Genomic DNA, 20,964 nt, shown 5'->3' with positions numbered 1-20,964 from the left:
ACAATAATCAAACTTATTCCTCTGTTTGACATGGATTACTGATATTATGAATTTGATTCACTTCCCATAGTCTCTGTGTGTATTCTGACACTTATCCCACCAAGGTGAGATATTCTATCTAAACTCAGGACTGTGATTCGTTCATGGTCAGAGATTCTGGGCCGGGGACAGAATTCCTTGCTGCTTCTGCAATGGTTCTAACCAAACTGCAGGTTAACAAACTAAGCCCCTTCTTTTTTTTTTTTTTTTGGCTGCAGTGGGTCTTTGTGCGCGGGCTCTCTCTAGTTGTGTCATGCAGGGGCTATTCTTCGTTGCAGTGCGGTGGCTTCTCTTGTTGCAGAGTATGGGCTCTAGGTGCTCAGCCTTCTGTAGTTGCAGCACGCAGGCTCAGTAGTTGCAGCACGCGGGCCCTAGAGTGCGCAGGCTTCAGTAGTTGTGGCTCGCGGGCTGTAGAGCGCAGGCTCAGTAGTTGTGGCGCACGGGCTTAGTTGCTCTGCAGCATGTGGGATCTTCCCAGACCAGGGGTCGAACCCGTGTCCCCTGCATTGGCAGGTGGATTCTTAACCACTGCACCACCCGGAAAGTCCCCATCTATTGTTGATGGACATTTGAGTTGTTTCTAGTTTAGGGCTATTATAAATGACATTGCTAAGAACATTTCTGTACATGTATTTTATGGACATAAGCAAGCATTTCTGTTTGGTACCCAGCATTAGAATTTCTCAGTCACAGAGTATATATATGTCTAGATTCAGTAGACATTATCAAATAGTTTTCCAAAGTGGCTGAACCAGTTTATACTTCCATCAAGAAGGTATGAATGTTGGCTTCCCTGGTGGTGCAGTGGTTGAGGATCCGCCTGCCAATGCAGGGGACACGGGTTCGATCCCTGGTCCGGGAAGATACCACATGCCACGGAGCGACTAAGCCCGTGCGCCACAACTACTGAGCCTACACACCACAACTACTGAGACTGTATGCCGCAACAATTGAAGTCCGCGTGCCTAGAGCCCCTGCTCCACAACAAGAGAAGCCACTGCAATGAGAAGCCCACTCACTGCAACGAAGAGTAACCCCTGCTTGCAGCAACCAGAGGAAGCCCACATGCAGCAACAAAGACACAACACAACCAGAAATAAATTAATTAATTAAATAAATTTATTTTTTTTAAAAAAGTTATGAATGTTCCAGTTGCTCCACATCCTCCCTATAAGCGGGTATTGTCAGTCCTTTTAATTTTAGCCATTCTGGTTGATCTACAGCAGTGTCTCATGATTTAAATTTGTATTTTCCTGATGACAAGATATGGTGAGCATCTTTCCATATGCTTATTGGTCATTTGAATATTTTCTTTTGTTTTTCAAAATTGGGTTTTCTGTCTTTTTCTTATTAATTTGTGGGAGTTCTTTATATATTCTGGATAAAAGATTTTTTTTTGTCTGGTGTATGTATTGCACATACATCCTCCCAGATTGTGGTATGCCTTTTCACTTTCTTAATCTTGTCTTTTAATTAACAGACTTTTAAAATTTTAATGACATTCAATTTATCAATATTTTCTTTTATGTTAGTACATTTTGTGTCCTATTTAAGAAATCTTTGTCTACCTCAAGGTCTTGAAGATATTTCTAAGGTTGTTGTTTTTAAATTAAGACCTTATTTTTGGAGCAGTTTTAGGTTCACAGTAAAATTGAGGGGAAGGTACACATTTTCTATATATTTCCTGCCCCCACACATGCATGGCCCCCATTATCAACATCCCCCACTAGAGTGGTACATTTGTTATAATTAATGGGCCTACACTGACACATAATAATCACCCAAAGTCCATAGTTTATATTAGAGTTCACTCTTTGTGTTTTACATTCCATGGATTTGGACAAATGTATAGTGACATGTATCCATCATTATAGTATCATACAGAATGTTTTCACTGCCCTAAAAATCCTCTGTGCTCTATTCATCGTTCCCCACCCCCCTACCCCTGGAAAGCACTGATCTTTTTATTGACTCCATGCCTTTTCTAGAATGTCATATAGTAGAAATCATACAGTATATAGCCTTTTTGTATTGGCTTCTCTCACTTAGTAACATGCATTTAAGTTTCCTCCATGTTTTTTCATGGCTCGATAGCTCATTTTCTTTTTTAGTGCTGAATAATATTCCACTGTCTGGGTGTACCAGTTTATTTAGCTGTTCACCTACTGAAGGATGTCTTGGTCACTTACAAGTTTTGGCAACTTTGACTAAATCCGCTATAAACATCTGTGTACTGGTGTTGATATGGACATAAGTTTTCAACTCCTTTGGGTAGATACCAAGGAGTGGCGTTGCTGAATCCTATAAGAGTATATTTAGTTTTGTAATAAATCTCCAAGCTGTCTTCCAAAGTGACTGTACAATTTGCATTCCCGCCAGCAATGAATTCCTGTTCCTGTGGTTCCACATTCTAACCAGCATTTGGTGTTGTCTGCGTTCAAGAGAGCAGAATTAAAAAATCCTGCAATAGACTCAGGTGCACATGAAAATCTACTGTACAGTAATTGTGTTTCCCCCTAGGATATTTTGAAAAATTTAATAACCTTAAGGGATAAATTGTTCACTGACCTGAATTATACAGAGTCCTCAGAAATCATCCAAAAATAACAGCTTTGTATAAACATTTTTGACTTTCTGCTGTAATAAGATCCATATTTTTCCTTCTGTCTGGAAATTCTGGTTGGACTATTCACGGCATTGCCATGAGGATTAAATGATTTAATAAAGGCACTCTATTATATGCCTGACACAAAATAAATGCTCAATTGATGTTAGGAATTATTAGTTATTACAATGATGACATTAGTTGTTACAGTGAAGTTAGCTGCAAACTCCTTTTCTGTCAGCCACAATACCCAACACAGGTCTGAACACAGAGTAATATCCAGGTAAGTGCTCAGTGAGTGACTGGTTTCCGACATTTGGGATTTCTTCCACACTTGAAATACCATAGCTTATTTTATGTCTTTTTAAAAATGTTCTAGGGCTTCCCTGGTGGCACAGTGGTTAGGAATCTGCCTGCCAACGCAGGAGACGTGGGTTCGAGCCCTGATCTGGGAAGATCCCACATTGCCAAGGAGCAACTAAGACTGTGTGCCACAACTACTGAGCCTGTGCTCTAGAGCCTATGAGCCACAACTACTGAGCCCATGTGCCACAGCTAGTGAGCCTGTGTGCCTACAGCCTGTGCTCCACAACAGGAGAAGCCACCACAAGCAGAAGTCCGTGCACCGGGACGAACAAGATTAGCCCCTGCTTGCCGCAACTAGAGAAAGCCCGTGAGAAGCAATGAAGACCCAACTCAGCCAAAAATAAAAATAAATTTATTTTTAAAAATTCTAAGAATTAATTGATTTTTTTAAAAAAAACAGCTGTTGATCCAACTCAACCAACTCAACTTTTTTTTTTTTGCGGTACGCTGGCCTCTCACTGTTGTGGCCTCTCCCGTTGCGGAACACAGGCTCCGGACGCGCAGGCTCGGTGTCCATGGCTCACAGGCCCAGCCGCTCCGCGGCATGTGGGATCTTCCCGGACCGGGGCATGAACCTGTGTCCCATGCACCAGCAGGCGGACTCTCAACCACTGCGCCACCAGGGAAGCCCTCAACTTTATTTTAATTGCATTAATTTCTGCTTTTATCCTAATGTTCAAGCCTTGTTTTCTAATCATGCATTTAAGGCGATAAATTTTCCTCCAAGTATTGCTTTGACTTCATCCCACAAGTTATGTGGAGTATTCATAACATAACGATCCTGTCAATAATTAAAGCAGATGCCTATAAGGCATTTAGCACAGTTAGTGCGCAATACTGGTTAGCTGCTTTAACCTTATCCAGTACTCGGCCAACAAGTATTTATCTGTCATTCTCAGGACACCAGGTAAGCTTATCCGAGCCACCTTCCGTGCCTTTCCTCACTTTTCTTTTGCCTTTGTAACTCCTCCTAGCCCCTTAGGGGGCGGGGCCTGGCCTTCACGCGCTTTGACCCCACCCCCGCCAGGTTTCCATGACACTACGTAGCTTCTAACGACATATTCTATAATCCTGTCTCCTTCCGCTTTCTAAAAGCAGCTATGGGACCACGATGGAAAAATAGTCCCTTGGCAAAGGAGTTCTTTTCACGAGGAGGCGGAACTAGGGCGGGGCTTAAGCGGAAGGAACAGGAAGTCTGTGAGCCCTGTGGCGGGATTGGGCTCAGCGCTCTCAGGGGGCGGAGGGATCCATCGCAGGCGGCGGGCGGCCACCGCCTCCATTTAAGGAGGGGAGAACGGTGCGGGCGGCAGTTGCTGTGGTTTCCGTGTTGAGGTGGCTTAGTTTTTACGGGAGCTGAAGTTCACGGACGCAGCGTCGCGTGTCCAAGTCCAGCTGTCTGTGGCTACCGATCGGGAGGTCAGGAGCGCAGCGTCCTTTCTTCGGACTAGGGCCAGCTCCCTGTTTTCCCTTCGCCACTTGGTGCCAATATTTAGGTCGTCTTCGGCGCGGCTGAGGAGAAGGCCGCGGGCGAGATGTTCAAGAACACGTTCCAGAGCGGCTTCCTTTCTATCCTCTACAGCATTGGCAGCAAGCCCCTGCAAATCTGGGACAAAAAGGTCAGGGGCTGGGGGCGGCGGCGGCGGGGCGGGGGCCCGGGGCTGGGCCCGGGGTAGCGGCTAGTTGTGTCGAACTGGCGCCTGGGGGAGGCCGGGCGGTCTCTGCTGTCTCCTGTCCCCAGCCTGGCGTGACTGAGGCGCGAGGTGGGGGCGTCGTGTAAGCCGCGGGGGCTGCATTGTGGGGTGGGCGTGCCTGGGGTTTAAGTGTCCTGCGGCAGTAGTGTGGTTAGGACAGTTGCCCCTCGCGGCAGACTTCACTGGGCCAGTCGGTTCCTCAGCCTCGGTTTCCGCATCTATATGGTGGGGTCGATAGTGCACGTCTCACGGCATGAAAAGCGTAAACTCACGTGAGGTTGCTTCGGGAACGCGCAGATGAAAGGAACCGCTGTGGAATGGAACGCGCAGATGAAAGGAACCGCTGTTCACTATTTCACAAATATTTACTGATATCCTGTGTTGTGCCAGGCACTGTGCTGGGCACTAGACACAGAGCCTTTGTTCCAGGCCCCCTTATAGAGGCACAGCCAGAACTCAGTTATGTTTGGGTTTCATTCATTTGCTCCCTTCCTCCCACTGATCCCAGCCAAGCCGGAATTCGGTGGCCTTTGGCACCTGCTCCACACTCACTGTGACTTGGGGTCTGTACTCTGCCTTCAGTGGCTGATCTCCATCAGAGAGATTGCAAAATGGTGATAAAGTGTTGTCTGGGTTAACAAGCTGAACGCCAGGTACAAGCCTCATCATCTTTATTCAGGCATCCACTAGATGATGACTTTCACTGACTCTGGGAGATGGTGACCCTGTCCACTTTTTGGAGATGTTGATTGGGGGCATGTGTGCCTAGCAATCTATGAGTTGGTCTGCATTTAATTACTTTGATATTTCCTTTCTCATGCAAATTCCCAGTCATCTGTACCTTTTTTGAATATAAGTTAATATAAAGCACTGTACATTGGAAGACAGGTGATTTAGGGTATAACCTTAGTACTGCACTCCTTCGGGGACAATGGAGAGAGGTGGTGTGTTGAATGCTGTTTTTATAGAGAAGAATGTAGGATAATCTAAATAAGCAGTTCATTGGTAATGAGGCCAAGAATTTTGGATATCATCTCAGAACAATTCCCTGTCTTCCCTTATCCACAGGTGAAGGTTTGGGGCCACATAGAGATTAGGAGAGAACATGGACAGCCTTCTGCCTGTTGCCTCTAGGGAATTCTGCTTTCTGAGAGCAGCTTTGGGGATGGTGTGTTCACAATGTCATTTTTATAAGATAGTTGAAAGATCTGAATGTAATGAGTTTGGCCTTATGCATGTGTGAGAAATCTGACCAGCTCTCCTCTTTCACAGTGATTCTGTCCACAAACTAGAGCTAATGCCAAGAGTTACTTATTACCCAAGAGAGCAGTTCCTTAACTGTTTTCCTACATTTTACTGAGTTTTTCAGTTCCATGGTTTTGTTCACATTGGAATAAAAAACACTTTAAACTCTGAAATTGTACCTCTACAAAGAGAACCCGGAATGAGTGTACCTGGGAACTTTGTAAAGATGATGGCTTCTCAGCTGTGGCTTGACTTAATTTTGGACTGTCCAAAGGCAAGGAGAGAGTGGATTGTATGCCAGTTGAATTTGGGATTGTAACCAAAGTGTCAATATGAGGCAATTGATATAGAGAATGGGGCTTGATCTAGGAGGAGAGGTTTTCAGAGCAGGTCAGAGAACTTACCAACACAAAGAATTCCAGTGGTAGAGAGGCCTCAGCATTTCTATCAGGTGAAACTTTTCTCAGAGTTGCCCCATTTTAACCCTTCTGGGCTTGATCTTTTGTAGTGTGTTTTATTTTTCAAATGCAGCTTTTTGAGTAGTCAACATGTTTGCACACGGAATATAAAAGCAGAGTAACCATGGTGCACTGTGTCCCTTAACAACGCCACTAGAGGTCGGATGGTACCCTAATAACATAAACCTGTGTGAAAACATTGTTAGAAGATCGACTGGCAGGGTTACATGGAGTAAATTAAGCAGACATTTTGGCAAAGAAAACCTTTAGAGGAACACTCATTTTAAGCAAAATTCTCATAATAGTAAAAATAAATTATATGTTTCTACTCTTCTTATTTAGACTAGATTGAAAAGTGTTTATCTGTGAACTTTTCCCCCTTGAGGCAAGAGAAGGAAAGGGAGGAAGAAAGGAAAGTTTGGGGCCAGATCCATAGGCTTTGGTGTATGTGTTCCTTTACTCAGCTGTATTATAAAGTCCTCAGAAAGTGTTGGGAATGCAGTCCAGAAGGGGAAACACTGGGAACTGATATTCTTATCAAAGATTTATTGAGCAACAGCAAAGTGACAGGCATTGTATAGATTTGGGGAGATACAAAGTTAGGGAAGAGAAGACATTTTCCCCACTCCCATGATTCCGAATAAGGCAAAGTTGTAATAAGGGCAAAGTTTGATGGAGGGAGGGAAGGACTGTCCACATTTATCTAGAAATGACCCTACCCTCTGCTAGTAGGTACATATTGGCTATAAGTGCCTGTTTTTAGTTGTTACATATTTTGATTTCACAAAACTTTACTATTCTCCTTCCTGAGTTTATGGAGAGAGAATTTCTGTTATTTGTTTACGGTGAAGAGCAGTCTTTGAAAACTTAGGTTTGGCTTCATTTAGGCTCTGTGTCTCCTTATGAATATGAGGAGTGAATGCCATATTCATAATAACAGTTAATTTGCATATTCATTTTGGGGGTGTGGCTACATTTGCAATACCTGCATTTATCTGACACTCTGAAGTTCTCAGCCCCTCCCCATCTCATCCTTCAAATCTCAGCTTAATTTAAGTTCCCAATGTAATAATGTTTATGTCTCCTGTGTGCTCCTGTGGCGCGCTGAATGGCAGTTGCCTATTTATTGTATATCTCCCACTAGACTACAGGTTCCTTAGGGGGAAGAATAGTATCTTACCTTGAAACTCCAGTGCCAGAGTGTGGTCAGACACCTTGGATTTGCGTCCTGGCTCTGTCATATGTCCTGTGCTGTGTAACCTTGAGCAAGTACTCAACTACTCAGTTCTCTCATCTTGTAATCCACCTCCTTCTCATGGTTATGGAGATTAAATGAAGATGTATATAAATGCTTAGCAACAGTTATGGCACACATTATTAAATAGGGCAGGGAACTGAGGCATTTGCTCAAGAGTAAGTGAAAAATTTATAACTGAGCCCAATATTCAGATGCCTAGGAATAGGAAGTACAGTAACTCCAGACTTCTGAAATGAGAATAATTTAGTCAGTGTACCATGGCTTTCCCTATCCAAAACTTTAACATGGCTCTAAGGCCACACAGACTGTGGTCTGGTACCTGCTTAACTAGTTCTCCAGGCTGATGTCCCCCAGGATCCCCCTTCTAGTATTGACCTCCTACTGAACTGAAAGAAGTCTATTCTCTCCTGCTTTAGGCTTTTGTACTTGCCGGCCCCTCTCCTGGGACCCACTCCTACCCCTTCTTCATTAGTCTCTAGGTCTCAGCTCAAAGGTACCTCCTCAGGTTAAGTTAATTTATATCCACTTATAGAACCTCTACTTCCTTCTCATCATACTTGAAATTAGCTTCTCAAGATCTGTATTCCTGGCTGGACAGTAAGCTTCCTGATAGAGACCTTTGTAATTTTTCAAACCAAGAGTTTAGCAGAAATTAGGGATTTCTTAATGCTCCCTTAACTTCTGGGATCAGCAAATACTACATTATTAAAGGACTTTTTATGTTTAATGTAAACATTACTTCCGGTTTGTAAAGAAAATACCAGGAGGTTCTTTTCCCACTTATGCCTGTGTAAAACATGTAACTTTCAGACTTTACTGGTAATACCCTAAAAATCTACTACATGAGATTGTTAACTCATACAAGCTTCTCTTTCTTTCTGCTCACCTTGTCTTTCTCTGCTGCTGATCCTTCCCATTCCCAAACGAAATATTAGAACCAGAGTTTTTGTGGCTGTTGCTGGAAAATATTAGATTCCCATTCCCAGTTCCTAATTTTAAAAATGAACAAAGTCTCTCTCCAGAAAAAAAGTTCCCACACCCTAACTTTTAATTAGCAAACCTTGTTGGTACATGTTAAATTTCTAGTAGTAGAATTGAGAGCATTTGGACATGAAAGTACTAAAACTATTTTTTTTCAGATTATCCCTGGGTCAATCTGGGGATGTTATTCATTTTTCCAAAAAATAGCTTTTACTATAATTGGGCAAAGGCCTGGGTTTTAGTTACACTTGCCCTTTCAAGGCATTCTTAGGAAGAGACTGGTTAGCAATACATATAATTGTCCTTACTAAAGGGTTGTTTGTAAATGTCCAAAGTTGCCTGTCTGCTGTTTGGATAGTCCCTGTTACATGCCGCAAAGGAAGAGAAGCCTTTACTCCACTGGAGCCTACAAGGCCCAGGGCTTGAGACAGAGCTATGCCCAGCTCTCCCCACAGAGGTCTCCCTCTGCCTGTTTTCTGACTTAGAGCCCAGCCCCTAGCTCAGGGCAGAAACTTTCCTGCTGAAATGGACAGCTCTAAAGGCTTAATGTAAATTGGAACATGTGTCATTAAGACTAGGATGCCAGATGGCTGAGGGCTCAGCTGTCTGCCAGGATAAGTGGGTGGAGCCACAAAAAAGAAAGGTGGGAGTGGGGAACGGATACAACTCGTGTTATTTTTAAAGCACTTGACGAAATATAGAGCATTGGCCAGCTTCCTCCCTATCCCAGTAGTATTTTCCCCGCTCAGCTTTGACTTTCCTCCCTGGGGCTTACATTGGGGGGAAAAAAATCAGTGTTCTTTATTAGTTGTCCCAGCAACCATGGAAAGCCTGGGAGAGTGATTGCAAAAAAGGGCTTGAAGGTTCCCTTCTTGGTGCCTGCAGAGGCTGAGAACCATTCTGATTGTTAATTGCCAGTAGCCTGGGTTCTGAAGCTTCTAAAGTACCTCCACCTCATAGTTGGGGCCCGGGGGTGGGGGAGGGGAGGAGATCATGAAATTAAAAAATGTAAGATTGGCTTTATTTATTATCATTATTTTGGAGGAATAAAACACTCATAGGCCACACTACAGGAATGTGTCATGAAATAAAAAAATTAGCAAGTCAAAAACAATAGGCACTTTCTAATTTAGAGAGGGAAGTAAAATAAAACCTACTTCCACCATGTGCAATAAATGCTGACCAGTTCATTTTATCTTCATTTCAAAGCCAGGCCTGCCTAGTGGCCTCTGAACTGGAAGAAGCTAAGGAAAGGAAGTTGATACTTTCTGAGTCCATGTGTCTTGTTATACATGTTTGTCAGAAGCTGGACTGGGGAGGGGCTTGCTTCCTGGAAGACCTTTACAACTTAAGGCAGTGACAGCCAGATTGCCAGAGTGGTTGGGAGGCCTTGCCCCAAATTGTCCACCTCTCTTTCTCCTTTGATCGTAGTTTTAGAGCCTAGAGAGAAGTTTGGGGACGTTTCCCACCCATATCTCTGGTTAATTGCACCCCTGGCCCCACTCCACTCTTCTTCCAGTGAATTTGTATTTACAGCCCTTTGAACTTAATAAAGAAGAAAAATCATAATTCACTAAGAAATCACCTTAATTTGATTTTAAAGCTCTGGCAGCTTGTGATATGAGAATACTTTTCTTCTTTGAGGACTGAACTTTCTCCTTGGGCAAAGCTCTATTTAGACTGTTCTCGCCACTAAGCAGGTTAAAACTCTAGAGAGACTGTTGGGCATTCCTTCGAAAAAGCTGCCTTTTCCCCCTCTGGGTTCTCGTGTTTTACGGGCTATGTTAATTAATTTTGTAAGAATTAAGTTTGTGCGTGTGGTAGTTTATGTGTTGTGAAAGGAATTTCTCTTAAGAAGTTACTGACAGTCCAACTGAAAGTTAGTTTGCCCCTGGGACAGAAGTGTAAGAATACACAGAGTCTGTTTTGGCTTTTAGTCTGTTGGCTTCTGTGTGCAGTGTAAGGCATTGTTTTCTTCTGTAAAGACCTGAGTAGTCACATTTACTGGAGTGCTATAAACTTTGAGATGGGCAGAAGGCAAACGTCCTTAACATTTCCTCCCTGTGAAACCTGGCTGGGTTTTCTGGAGCTGAGGGAGGCTTACACCTCTCTGACTGTAGTCAGAGAGACCTTCCAGGATGTAAGATCTGAGGTCCCAATTACAATGTTGGCTAAATTGCAACGTGTTGCCTTTTAACAATAGTAGTCTTTGGACCCTAATTACTTAATCCTTTCAATTTAACCATCTGTTCGGTTTGTTGCATTCGGTACCTTTTTAAGAAAGAATGAAGTTATAGAGAATAATTAGTGGTATGTTATATAATTAGTATTTGCATCTTGTTGGGATACTGTCAGCTCTTATCAGTCTGCCTGCAACATATTATATGGAAAAATTTCTTGATGAATTCCTCCTTTACCAAGAAGTCTGCCTGATTTTCCACAGCAGCTGTGGGCTAGCAAATAGAGGAGGAATATTGCCACTTTGGGAGCATTTATGTGGGGAATGAGGTGGGCAGTGTTGGCATGTGCTACAAGTCTTTGTGATCCAAGTCTTTGTGCTTTTAATCTCCCTTGGAAAGAGGCCCAGAATTCAAAGCAGGAGGGCATTGGATGTCGCCAGCTTTGTTTGAGAAGCACTTCAATGTGATGTTTGTGACTTGAGAATCCAGAAATGCTACACTGGCAGAGATCTGGGGCCCATCCACTCAGCATTCTGTCTCTGACAGTGGGTACCAAAGGATGATTTGTGGGAAGTCATTCTTTATGCTAGTAACCTCACTAGCGTGATATACCTTAGGATCTCTGGCTTCCCATAATAGCCCATGGTGGCCAGGAATTTTTGAAAAATCCTCCTTGAATCTCTTCATATGTGCCAACTCTTAGGATGACAGATTCCAGAAGTCAGCAAATATTTGAATGCTTAGTTTATGCCTAGCAGACTACTAAGCACTATAGAACATATAAATGATGTTTAATACTTGGTCCTTACCCTTCAGCTTATACTTTTTTGAGGAGACAAGACTCAGTTGCATCTGGCAGAAAAAGATGGGCAGTGATATCAGATGTTACCTGGGGAATACCAAGCACACCACAAGTGGATCAAATTAACAGGAACAGAGCACGCAGAGACTGATGTCTAAAGACAGAATGCCATGTTATTAATAATTGTGTTGAACAATACAACTATCAGACTCAACGCTGTATTCTCTCCCCATATGCAAGTCTCATGGAAAGCCACATGATGAGTTGTTGAATATGACAGCACAGGCAGCCGTTTTCACTATACCTAGTAAAAAACCACATGCTTGTCATTCTGATGCATCAGGTTCTAAACCTGGTTGATCTTTTTCATGTTTTAATACATTCAGCCCTAACAGTCCAGCCCTGTCTCAGAAGTGCCTTTGCATGTCTCTGCTCTGTCCATATAAGGTGCTTGGATGTAATGCTTGAAGATAATTGTGCTTTCCTAAATATGTTTTGAGAGGAGGAATCCGTATCGAATATTGATTCCTCTCCATCATATTCCCCCTACATATGCAGCAAACAATGCAAAACAATGTAGGATGAAGTGCTAAATTATGTAGTCTAGGCTACATGAGCAAGAAAAATGAATCAGAGAGAAGAGAGGTCAGTGTAGGCTGAAAATGCTAAAGAAGGCTTCTGTGTGCGGCACAGATGGGACTCGAATTCATACTTGAAAAAGTAGAAACTTAGGGAAAAGAAGACAAGGAAGCATGAAGTAGAAGTAAACCTGGGGTACTAATACGTTCGGTTTTTGGTTGCTACCCTCCCTCTCAGTGACACTCAGCACTTGACCTTTCTGGCCAGAGAACTATGTGAGGCAGTGGAGGGCAGTGGAAAGCCTGGCGTTAATCCTGCCCCTCTTACTTAGGGTCTGTCGTCTGCACTCCCTGAGTGTCAGTGTCCACGTCTGTAAAGTGGAAGCAACACCAACGACCTTGTGATTTTTGTTGTTGTTGTTAGGACTGAGCTCGTTGTTGTTAGGAATGTTCCTAGTGTATAGTAGATGCTTGGTAAACGTTAGCTGGATCTAAATTGAGTTGATTTCTTTGGGAAGAAATTTGTCCTGATTTATAGATTGCCAAATTGCCTGCAACTCCTGTGGTGGTTGATTGGGCCCTGTACAGAGGTAATAGCATGGCTTACTTTCAGATATCGTGTCACAAACTTCTGTGTTATGCCCTTTGGGCTACTGTGGTTTTCTTTAAATCAGGGGTGTCCAACCCCTGGGCCGCGGACCGGTACTGGTCCGCTGCCTGTTTGGAACCGGGCCGCACAGCAGGAGGTAAGCGGCGGGCGAGCCGGGGCTTACATCTGCGGCTTCATCTGCGGCTCTGCATCGCCTGGCATTATCGCCTGAACCACCATATCCCACTCTACCCCCAACCCCGGTCCGTGGAAAAATTGTCTTCCACACAACCGGTCCCTGGTGCCAAAGAGGTTGGAGACCGCTGCTTTAAATAGTCCCATTCAGCCTTCAAAATCTTAACAGAGTTATTTGTCGATATTTCAGTACTAACCAGTTTAATTTCATCCCTTGTAGGTACGGAATGGCCACATCAAAAGAATCACCGATAATGACATCCAGTCCCTGGTGCTAGAGATTGAAGGAACAAATGTCAGGTAGGTTGCCACTCTTCTCCCAGAGACATGGAATGCCAGGAGGTAGTACATTCATAGAGGTTAATAGCATGGACTGCAGAGTCAGACTGCCTGGTGTGAATCCAGCTCTGCTACTTAGAGCTCACCTTGGGCAAGTTATTTAATCCCCCAGGCTTTAGTTTCCTCACCTGTGAAATAGGGATAATGACAGTACATCTTCCTTGTAGAATTATTGTGAAGATTAAGTAAGTGAATGTGTATAAAACACTTAAAACCTGCTTAGCACTTAGTCAGTGCTGTATAAGTCTTAGTTATTAATATTTAACCCAGATGTGTTTATGTGGAGGTATGGGTTTACAGTAATCATCCAGTGGATGGCCAGGGTAGTTTTCAGTGTTATAATGGTCTTAGTTTTGGTTTTCTATCATTTGATAGTTTCTTAGACCAGAATTAAATCTTTTTTCACTGGAAGAACTTGCAGATCCACTGGTCTGGCTTTGTTTCTCAGATATTTTATTGTTGATGTCTAGTGCTATGTTAAACTTTTGTTTCAGAGTCCAGCACTTTTTTTTAACACATTAGCTTAACTTAAGGGTTGAGGGATCATTGGATGACGTATCTGGATCTTTTAGATCTGCCTTCCAATTTATCCTCTTGGACTGAGTGTTATTGCTGTGCATACCACAAAGGAAAAGGCAAGTAGTGTGTTTATTGGTGTTTCCTCTTTCTACAGCACCACATATATCACATGTCCTGCAGACCCAAAGAAAACATTGGGAATTAAACTTCCCTTCCTTGTCATGATTATCAAAAACCTGAAGAAATATTTTACCTTTGAAGTACAGGTAAGTATGTGCACATGAATCTCTACACTCTTGGCTATACCAAAGAGATGTCCTGTCAATTTATAGGAGAAAAGTGGCCGCAGGAAAGTATCTTTATCCTTTTGTATGTATTCTTTTCTGCCTCTGCTGTACACTTGATGCAACCTTTTTTTTTGCGGTATGCGGGCCTCACTGTTGTGGCCTCTCCCATTGCGGAGCACAGGCTCCGGACGCGCAGGCTAAGCGTCCATGGCTCACGGGCCCAGCCGCTCCGCGGCATGTGGGATCTTCCCGGACCGGGGCACGAACCCGTGTCCCCTGCATTGGCAGGCGGACTCTCTACTGCTGCACCACCAGGGAAGCCCGCAACCATTATTATTATGGCATTATTATTTTGGTATTGTCAATCAAAGTTTAATGCCAAGTTTTAAAAGAAGCAGTAAGCATCTAGAAAATCTAATCAATAGCTACAAGAGTTCAAAGCTTGAGGGTTAGAGTAGTGTCCATTTGGGAAGTTACTATTTAATACTGGGCTATTGTTGGTCTCAAGTCTAGCTTTTTTAATTTTTCAAAGGGAAGAATGTTTATGGAATCATGCTATGGTCTGGGGGCCTGATGCATGTGTCATATGTCATAAGCAGCTGGTGTTGTCTTGGCAACAGACAAGATAAACTAGCTACTTCCGGGCCGTCTGCATCCAGTGTGACCTATATCTGGTTTGTTTATTTTCCCTTGGGTCTCAGCCTTGGGAAACCAGGCTGTGGGAGTTTCAAGTCCTCGTCTTATCAAGGTTGTTTGCTTCTTCCAAGATGGAATTAATGTGATTCTTCTCTATATTTCATAGGTACTAGATGACAAGAATGTGCGTCGGCGGTTTCGGGCAAGTAACTACCAGAGCACCACCAGGGTCAAACCCTTCATCTGTACCATGCCCATGCGGCTGGATGATGGCTGGAACCAGATTCAGTTCAACCTGTCAGACTTCACTCGGCGGGCATATGGCACAAATTACATTGAGACCCTCAGGGTGCAGGTACTGGCTCCTTTTCCAGATGGAGCCCCAATGGGAGAGGGGTCTAGGCTCTGTTTGTTACTGGCTTGTGACCCAGGTGACAGAACAGTGCGGGTTTCTGGCTAAAGTTCCCAAGTCACTGTCCAGGGGGCTTTCACCTCAGAGAGGCCCAGGACCTTCTCAGGAATCTGCTCAGATACAGTGGGAGAATACAGCAAGTAAAATCTCCCTCTTGTCAAAATCTACCCCTAAGCCACGCTGAGGAGATGGCACAGAGGTGAAGCTTTGACGGCACCATGTGGGGGGCTCAAGGAACATCAGGAAAAGAGGAAAGACTATCATATTTTGAGACTTATTTTAAGTCTTGCATCCACAGATCCATGCAAACTGTCGCATCCGACGGGTTTACTTCTCAGACAGACTCTACTCAGAAGACGAACTGCCAGCAGAGTTCAAACTGTATCTCCCAGTTCAGAATAAGGCAAAGGTAAGCCAGCTTTCCTCAGAGGAAGGCCAGACAGTGAGTTGTAGAAGCTGTGTCCCTGGAAAGTGCTCTGTTCTACAAGTTCAGCTGCAGAGCCTCTCTGTGTTGACATGGAGTATGGAGGACTTTTACATCATAAGATCTTAGGTCTTCCACCACCAGCACTGAATCAGGAATGATCCCATGAAATGCTCTGTTACTGCTGTCTCACCTCCATGAAGTGATACCGTCTCTCCTGGGGGGCATCCTGCTGCTTCCTGCTCCCAGGCCTTCCTTGCAGAATATCTCCATCTGAACCTCTTCATCAGCCCCAAATTACTATCAGCCGATCTGTCCCCTCTGACACGATGATGGGTGCTTACATGCCTGCCCACTGGTGACACACATGCATCTCCCCACAGTCCAGCATCCCCTTGAGTGTCACTAGAGGTAGGGGGTCAGTGGCACTGACCGTCTGTTTTCTAATAACTTAAACTGATGCCTTTGCTCTATTTTTTTTTCTTTCCCCTTCAGCAATAACTGGAATGCCACTCAAGGGATAGACCCTGGATGTGACTCTTAGTTTAAAAAGGAAACTATCTGGAGGACAATGCAAAAAACAAATATTTATGTTAGTTCACTGTGCTGCAGTTCTTTTACCTACTCCTTGGCGTCCCTGGTTGTGGCTACCAGTGACCGTGCCATGCATTGTAAGTACAGTGGGGGATAAGCTGTCCTTTGATACATGAATGCCAGAGTTTATCTTGCTGCCTGCCTCTGTGTGTGGGGAGATACATTTACCATGAACTTACAGAATTAAAGATGTCCCGTAAAGGCAATTTCAGACCAATATTTCTTCCTATGGTTTGTTCTTTGTTTTATATATTATCTAAATATATGTATATGCTGTGTAATACTCATAATCCAGAAATGAATAAAATGTTATATTCTTGGTTTGTAAATTTGTTCTTAGTTTGTGTCTTTTTTAATGGTGACATTTCTCTTTCTTTATGGTATGAAAATAGAACTCTTTCCAAAGAACATCCCATACATTCATGCTGTGAAATAGCTTACAATAAGCACTTGAAGAACAAGACATCTATAGAAATTGATTTGGAACAACTTCCAAGAGAAACTAAATGGAAAGCAACTGAATAGTGTATCACCAGTGGAATCATCTTACTGAGGGGTGGGTCCCAAGTGGAGCTTTAGACAAAACGGCATATATTCCAGATTGCTCTTAAACACCTTAGGAAGGTGTCTTGTTGGAGCCTCACTTGCCCTTTTGTAACAATCAGCACATCTAGTGTTCCTCAGCATTGGAACAGATCACCATCTCCCAATTTGAGCTCCAGATGAAGTACTTGCCTTGAATTTAGGGACTTGAAGGAAAAATGTTTCTTTAAACACTGGACTCACTTGAGAGAACTGAAATCTTGCACCACTCTCCCTGCTCACACTTATTCTGGGGCATGTGCTTGGTTAGTGAAATGACCCTGGCACAAATAGTTAAATTTACAAAAGTTAAACACTTACATGATACAACTCTACTGTATGTAATATTTCTGGAGGGAAAACCATTTGGGGGTGGATAAGAGCATATGTAGGTACACCTAGATGATCTCATAGGACACGTAAGAACTGTACAGTGATTACTTCTGGAGAGAATGGTTGTATCATTTACGTACTTTTTTTGTACTATAGACGATTTCTTTGAAAGGTAATATTTATGTGATAAGAATTTCAAAGTCAAAAAAGAACAAAAGGCCATCCTGGATACTGTGCTCTCCCCGACATTCCCTCTGGATTTGGTTTCATCCCACAGGATGAGGCTGGAATTGTGGGCACTGGCTGTTTTGACTTTGACTAGAGGTAAAAACACAGTGCTGAATTCGTCATTACTGTTGCTGCCTCCTGAGAAGTTAAGTGACAAGGAGCACTGTTCTCCCGCATCCTTATCCTCCAGAGTGTGCTCTGGGTAAGCATGACCGAATCTCTGAGGAGGGCAGGGCTGCAGTGGTGGGAGGGCTGGAGGGAAAGGTTCTCCACTGCTGCCTTAGGCACTCACTGAGTTCTCATTTCCCCTCGCAGTCGTCAGGACCTGGCACTTAGGTGGGTTCAGTCAAGACGACTTTGCCTTCCTCTTCCTGCTAACAGCTGCACTGGAGCCGCCTTCACCGTGGATGCTGCCCCTCTCCTTGGAGAGTCACCATCGTTCAGCATCGCAGAGCACCCATCAGCCCAGGTGACAGCCTGCTCTCTCAGGGCCAACTCCAGTCACATCTGAATATTGGCCCGCTTCTCCATCCTGAAACACATTAGCATTCCCATTGTTAGACTCCGTGTGTCTGTCTCCCAAGCTTTCTGGGTTACAGAGGGGTCCTCAGAAATGGATGGGGCTGGGTGGTCAGGGACTTCAACAGAGCTTCTTGTCTCTGGCCACTGTGTGGTGAAATCTTCCCTCCAATCTGGAGTCTGTTGTGGGATGAAAGATGCTTTTGTGGAGGCGAGAAAGCCCGGTTAACTTTTCATCTCTCTCCCGTGCCAGGACATCAGTGGAGTGCTCCTGGAAGTCCAGAGAAATACAGTAATGCACTCTCCTCCACACAGAGCCCCTTTCACCCCGCGGCACTTGTCAGACTATGTATGGGGATTACCTCACCACCCTCTTTGGGGTATAAGGCGGCAGCTGTTGGCTTCCCAGATGCTTCACATATCCATCCGAGAGGAAGTGAGGGGGCGTTGAGGGTGATGGGATGTATTATCTAAGCTGGACCCAGGCCAATGTGAATTGTGGCACCAACGACTGCATGACCCCTGCCCTCAGCTTTCCAGCTCACCAGGAAGATGACGACGACTAATTATGAGGCCAAGGGAAGGAGGAAGGAAAGGTCAGGCTGCAGGGGCTGGAGCCCTCCTCCTTCATGGAGCTGGAGCCAGAGTGACCTTAGACTGAGGAAATTGCAGCAGGCAGAGTTGCGTTACCCAGCTCCTCTGAAGTCACGGTGTGTTGCAGGAGGCGTTGTCTTCCAAATGAGAGTGTTTGTTAATTGGCATGAACTTGAGGGGACAGGCATGCAGTCATTCTCAGCAGGGCCCATCCTGGGGGAGAGCAGATCCACTGTGGCCCTTATTTGCTACCAGCACGTTGATTGCTTCGCCTGCAACCAAGCCAATAATACTGACCGTGCCAGTCCAGCCCCCTCCTGGGGCATTTCTTAAGGAGGCAAGTATGCCAGAGAACAACCCCCAAGGTGATTTCCCTAGATCCTTGGCAGCTTTAGCCAAAAGCCTCAAGTGTCAGGAGCCCTTCTTGTCTGAGCCCTCCCTTCTTCCATTTTACTGATGAGGGCACTATAGCCCAGAGAGGCTCGGGCTGACTCCTGTCAGAGTGGCAGGAGTAGAACACGGGTGAGGATCACCTGATGGGAGTCATATGCCATCCCTGTCCTCCCTTGTGCTGATGTCCCCCTGCTTCCTATGTGGTGGCTGTATCCTTTTTGTAGAGGCATTGACGGGTCAGATAATGTCTGCCTGGAGGCTGGGCCAGGGCAGACTTGGCTGCTCAGGAGGCCTAGACTCAGCTCTGCCTCTGCAGCGAGGGCTTGCCTGGTTTGTCCCGTCGTGGTTGCACATTAGCTGAACTTCAGGGCCTGAGGCTGAGGATAGAAAGCTGTGGGGCAAAGATTTGTGTTTAACTAATGGATCATAAAAGTAACATAGGCTCATGGGAAATTCAAACTGTTCCCATTCCTGAACTGAAAGTATTTGAATGGGCCAGGCCAAGTTTGTTTTGTTTTTTAATTTATTTTTATATAGCAGGTTCTTGTTAGTCATCCATTTTATACACATCAGTGTATACATGTCAATCCCAATCTCCCAATTCATCACACCACCCCCCACCACCCCCGCTTTCCCCCCTTGGTGTCCATATGTTTGTTCTCTACATCTGTGTCTCTATTTCTGCCTTGCAAACCGGTTCATCTGTACCATTTTTCTAGGCTCCACATACATGCGTTAATATACGATATTTGTTTTTCTCTTTCTGACTTGCTTCACTCTGTATGACAGTCTCTCGGTCCATCCACGTCTCTACAAATAACCCAATTTCATTTCTTTTTATGGCTGAGTAATATTCCATTGTATATATATACCACATCTTTATCCGTTCATCTGTCGATGGGCATTTAGGTTGCTTCCATGACCTGGCTGTTACAAATAGTGCTGCAATGAACATGGGGGTACATGTGTCTTTTTGAATTATGTTTTTCTCTGGATGTATGCCCAGTAGTGGGATTGCTGGGTCATATGGTAATTCTATTTTTAGTTTCCCCAGGCCAGGTTTTAACTACTTTACATGTATTTGTTTTACGGAATTATCACAACACTGAAACAAGAACTATTATTGTCATTTTACTGATGAGAAAACTAAGGCACAGGGATTAATGTGCCCAGGCTCACACAGTGGTGGTAGAAGCAGGTTTCAAACTCAGGCTGTTTAACTCCTGTGCTAGGCTCTTAAATCACGTGACTTCTTTGACCCGCCGTTTCCTCCTCAACAAAATTAGCCTTATGATAAAACACAAGAAACTTACCTCAGAGCTGGGCTGGAAGAAATGTCTGTCTGTGAATGATACATTAGATCATTTGTATTATCTTCACCCAGTGGAATACTATACGGTGATGAAAAAGGGGCAAATTACAGCTAGGTGCAAGAAAAGAGGAACCACACAACCATAATGCAGTGAAAACAGCAAGGCACAATATAGTAAAGATGATTCCACTTCTGTACAATTTTTTTTTTTTTTTTTTTTGCAGTACGTGGGCCTCTCACTGTTGTGGCCTCTCCCGTTGGCGGAGCACAGGCTCCGCACGCGCAGGCTCAGTGGCCATGGCTCACGGTCCCAGCCGCTCCGCGGCATGTGGGATCTTCCTGGACCGGGGCATGAACCCGTGTCCCCTGCATCGGCAGGCAGACTCTCAACCACTGCGCCACCAGGGAAGCCCACTTCTGTACAATTTTTTTTTTTTTTTTTTTTGCCATATGCGAGCCTCTCACCGTTGTGGCCTCTCCCGTTGGGGAGCACAGGCTCCGGACGCGCAGGCTCAGCGGCCATGGCTCACAGGCCCAGCCGCTCCGCGGCATGTGGGATCCTCCCGGACCGGGGCACGAACCCGTGTACCCTGCATCGGCAGGCAGACTCCCAACCACTGCGCCACCAGGGAAACCCTCTGTACAATTTTTAAATAGACAAAACAATATACTGTTTAGGATGCATTTATAAACGACAGTCTATACAGTAGTCCCCCTTTATCAGCAGTTTTGCTTTTCCTGGTTTCAGTTCCCTGTAGTCAGCTGCAGTCCAAAAATTTTAAATGGAAAATTCCAGAAATAATTC

General features: G+C 44.4%; 1 protein-coding gene across 1 annotated transcript; it reads left to right on the top strand.

The window, feature by feature from the left end:
• Positions 1–4,285: 4,285 nt before the first annotated feature.
• On the top strand, positions 4,286–16,521 carry CFAP20 (cilia and flagella associated protein 20). Its single transcript, XM_082677390.1, has 6 exons — positions 4,286–4,626; positions 13,208–13,287; positions 14,000–14,111; positions 14,935–15,123; positions 15,479–15,589; positions 16,100–16,521. Exons 1-6 carry the CDS (start codon positions 4,543–4,545, stop codon positions 16,103–16,105), a joined length of 582 nt encoding a protein of 193 aa, XP_082533516.1. The 5' UTR covers positions 4,286–4,542; the 3' UTR covers positions 16,106–16,521.
• Positions 16,522–20,964: the final 4,443 nt, after the last annotated feature.

The sequence above is a fragment of the Grampus griseus genome, assembly GCF_964374135.1.
Source record: "Grampus griseus genome assembly, chromosome: 19".
NCBI lineage: Eukaryota > Metazoa > Chordata > Mammalia > Artiodactyla > Delphinidae > Grampus > Grampus griseus.
The sequence above is the reverse complement of the archived record's forward strand: the minus strand, read 5'-3'. Positions and strand labels throughout refer to the sequence as shown.